This window comes from Fulmarus glacialis, unplaced genomic scaffold, assembly GCF_000690835.1.
Source record: "Fulmarus glacialis isolate BGI_N327 unplaced genomic scaffold, ASM69083v1 scaffold17935, whole genome shotgun sequence".
NCBI classification, from domain to species: domain Eukaryota; kingdom Metazoa; phylum Chordata; class Aves; order Procellariiformes; family Procellariidae; genus Fulmarus; species Fulmarus glacialis.
This window is the reverse complement of record NW_009212505.1, coordinates 1-3,233: the sequence shown is the minus strand read 5'-3', so window position 1 is coordinate 3,233 and position 3,233 is coordinate 1. Positions and strand designations below refer to the sequence as shown.

Genomic DNA, 3,233 nt, shown 5'->3' with positions numbered 1-3,233 from the left:
GAGCCGCGTCCACCCGGCACTGGGGACAGCCAGGCCGTGCTCCGACTCGGCTCCGTTACCTGCTGGCGAACGGCTGGGGGCCGATTTAGAAGAGCGGCTGGTTGTCCGATTTAAAGATGAGGGGGGAAAAAAAAATGGTCCCTCCAGACTTGCCAGCGGCTCCTGCTTCCCCAGGGCACGAGGTCCGCGCGGGCAGACCCAGCTCTGCTCCCAAAAAAGCGGCTGCGAGGGATTCCGAGGTCTTTTCCCCGCCCTTCTCCTCTCCCGTATGTCCCCAGTCATCCCCAAAAATCCCATTTATACCCCGCCAGGAGTTCCCACCACCATGATCATTTTGACACCAGCCATTACCGAGCTTTCCCTCGCACTACCCAACCCCAGCCTGGAAAAGCGCCCACCGCACGGGGTTTAAAACAAAAGCTCATGGGTTGGGTTTTTTTTTTTTTTCCCTTTAAAAGCTATTTACAGCGAGAAGATGCCAACGGAAAGTCACTGACCTGATAAATGTGCCTTTGATGTCCTGCAAAAGGAGGCAGCCGGGTGGGAAGCGGGGAGAAAGAAAGAAAAGATCAGGGAGGACTGAGGCCGATCCCACCGTGGCTCACACTAAATCCTCTTAGCAGCCACGGCTCAGCACCGTGCTGAGCTGCAACGAGCCAACCGCCCCAGGGGACAGGATGAGTCCCCTCCCACGGTCAGGCGATGGGAATAGGCCACAGAGAGACATATCCCATGGATTTATCCCTTGGTAGAGGCTTTTCCCACTATGCAGACACCCTAGCAAATCCCGGGGTGTCCCCTTCTCTTCCCGTTTTTCCCCTCTGATCCAGCAGATGTTGCGGGATCCCTGGCAGGAGGGATGGAGAAGGTTCTAGCCCACCAGGTAAGGACGTTCTCCCATGAAGAAGATCCTTTTGAAGCAAGGTCCACTCCCCTCTCGGCAGCTCTGCTTAATTCCCACCGCTAACCTTATCTCCTCGCCATAAAGCGGGGCCGGAGTTCCTACAGCTGCCGGCGCAGAGCCGAGCGAGGGTTCACAGTCCAGAGATCAACTACGTGAATCATCCGAGTTTACAGCTCTTTGGGAAGGTTTAAAAACATCTGGGAGAGGCTTTGTCCGGCACGGCAGCAGGGCTCTACCCTCCTCCTGGGATCCCTGATCACAAATTTCCCTTTTCCCATCCCAGGGACAGGAAAAAGAAAAGAAAAAAGACCTTGAGCAGTTGCAGCCCGTCCTGTTTGCTCTTGTCCTCCGCCTCGGCGATGAGCCGGCTGAGGGCAGCGCTCTGCTCTTCCAGCTGGCTGATGTTGCTGCTCTGACGGGCCAGCAAGCTCTCGTAGCGTTCCTCCAGCTGGTGTAAGAGCAGGACCTGCTCCCCGATGAGGAATTGGTGCAGCACCTCAAAATCCGACTCGAATTCCTTGATTTCCAGCTTCATCTTGTCCTGCGGAGCGGGGAAGAGGGAGGAAAGGCATCCTTAGCTCAAGTGACAGACCCAAAGGACATCAATTTGTTCTCTCTCCCAGGCTACCAATTCCCACAACACATCCAGGCACAAAACCCCCTTAATTAAGCTCTAATTCAGCAGGGAAACAGCTTCCCCGTTGTGATCCCAACGACTGCAGCAAAGGGACGGCAACGCCTCTGCGAGAGCTCAAATCCGCAAGGCAGAGGGGGAAAAGCTTCCCTGCTCATCCCCCTCACCAGACTTTGGGCCAAGACACGCTCCCAGCGCCGGCATTTCGGCGTCCTCCTTAGCTGAGGGTGGATTATTTTTTTGGCAGGGTGAAAGGTGGAAAACAGAGAAACGGGAAATGAATAAGTGTGGAAAGGAATCACGCGCAGGATCATCCGCTATGCCAGGCTCTTACCCTCAGCTCCGTGATCTTCTCCTCCTCATTGGATTTCTGCTTCAGGACCGCGTCCAGCTTCTTCTTCAGCGGCTCCAAGTGGCTCTGGAGCTTGTTCTGAGAGAAAGAAACGCACCTCAGGCATCCCTGGCTCAGGCAATCTCCTCCTTTTTCTCCTCTTTTGGTCCCTAACTCCACGGCAGGGCTGAGAACAAAACCTCCTGCCCAGATTTCAGACCACTTTCCTTCCGCTTTCCCTAAGTGCTGGTTCTGGGAGCTGGTTTTAATTAGAAAGCCAAAAATCCCGCCCCACTCGGATCGGGGAACATCCACAAACGCCAGATCCACAGTCACCAAGTGCAGACTGTTCGATGCGTGGCTCGGGCCGTCGTGCATGCGTCCCGCTGGGTTGGGATCAGGACCCAGGGAGCGATCTGTGCCCCTAAACTCAGCACAAACCTAGGACAGGCTTAGACCACCCTTTCAGGCTGCGCCTTTCGGTAGCAGTGTGGTCCTAGATCAGCTTAAGCCAACGACGAAACCACTACCTGCTTCATCAGTCATGGTTCCCTGCGCTGAATAAGCTTTGACATTTCCAAAAAACCGACCGCTTCTGCCTCACCGCCTTCCCGAGACGCTCCCTCTGCCCTTCACAAGCAGCTCTGCCCTTCAGAAATCGATTTTTCTGCCTCCTCAAGTATTTGCAGCGTCTTTCCCAGGAAAAGGGAAAGGGGAAAATGGACTGAGCCAACCCAAGAGCAAACAGCGCTGCCGGCCACGCTCCGACAACCCACCACGAAACAGCCCGACGTAGGGATGAGACACCCCGTCGCCATCCTTCCCTTCTCTCCAAGATTATTCCTGGCTATCAAAACCCCCCAAAAATCTCAAGGGGCTCAAAGGGTGCCGACTCCAATGGGAATTGCCAACATATCAGCCATGGCCAGAGCTCTGGAGAGCTTCCAGCGAGGGAGGACAAGATAAGACACCACCACGTGCGGCAGCAACTCCTCCAAGATGCCTTAGGATATTAAATGAACCAAAAAACCCACTCTTTTCTTCCAGAAGACCCCAAAAAGCGACATGCGACCTCGCGGAGAAACCAAAACTGCAAGAGAAGGGGTAAGCAGCAGCCTGAAGGGCTCAGCGACCATCGTCCCCTGTCCTTACGCCGTGCTTTGTTTCAGGGTCCCCGCTCGCGTCCGAGACAGCAAGGCTGCCCCGTTAAAACCCCTAACGAAGGGTCTCCGCCGCTGGCAATTCGGGATCAGGCTCTTAAGACCCTCGGGCAGGTATCCCCTGAGCCGAGCGAGGGTGGGGAACCACTCAGGAAAGGCTTTGTAAGGTGTGGACCCACCGCGACGCGGGTGCTCATTTCAACC

At 55.4% G+C, this 3,233-nt stretch overlaps 1 protein-coding gene across 1 annotated transcript in view; it reads right to left on the bottom strand.

Annotated features, from left to right (window-relative positions):
- The window catches only part of TRIM41 (tripartite motif containing 41), a 4,518-nt gene extending 1,582 nt beyond the window's left edge, over positions 1-2,936 (bottom strand). The window contains exons 1-4 of the mRNA XM_009577907.1: positions 2,904-2,936; positions 1,873-1,968; positions 1,215-1,445; positions 498-520 (exon numbers count right to left, since the gene is read on the bottom strand). Of these exons, the coding sequence (XP_009576202.1) occupies positions 498-520; positions 1,215-1,445; positions 1,873-1,968; positions 2,904-2,936 (383 nt within the window). The remainder of the gene's footprint in view (positions 1-497; positions 521-1,214; positions 1,446-1,872; positions 1,969-2,903) is intronic.
- Between the last annotated feature and the right edge of the window lie 297 nt (positions 2,937-3,233).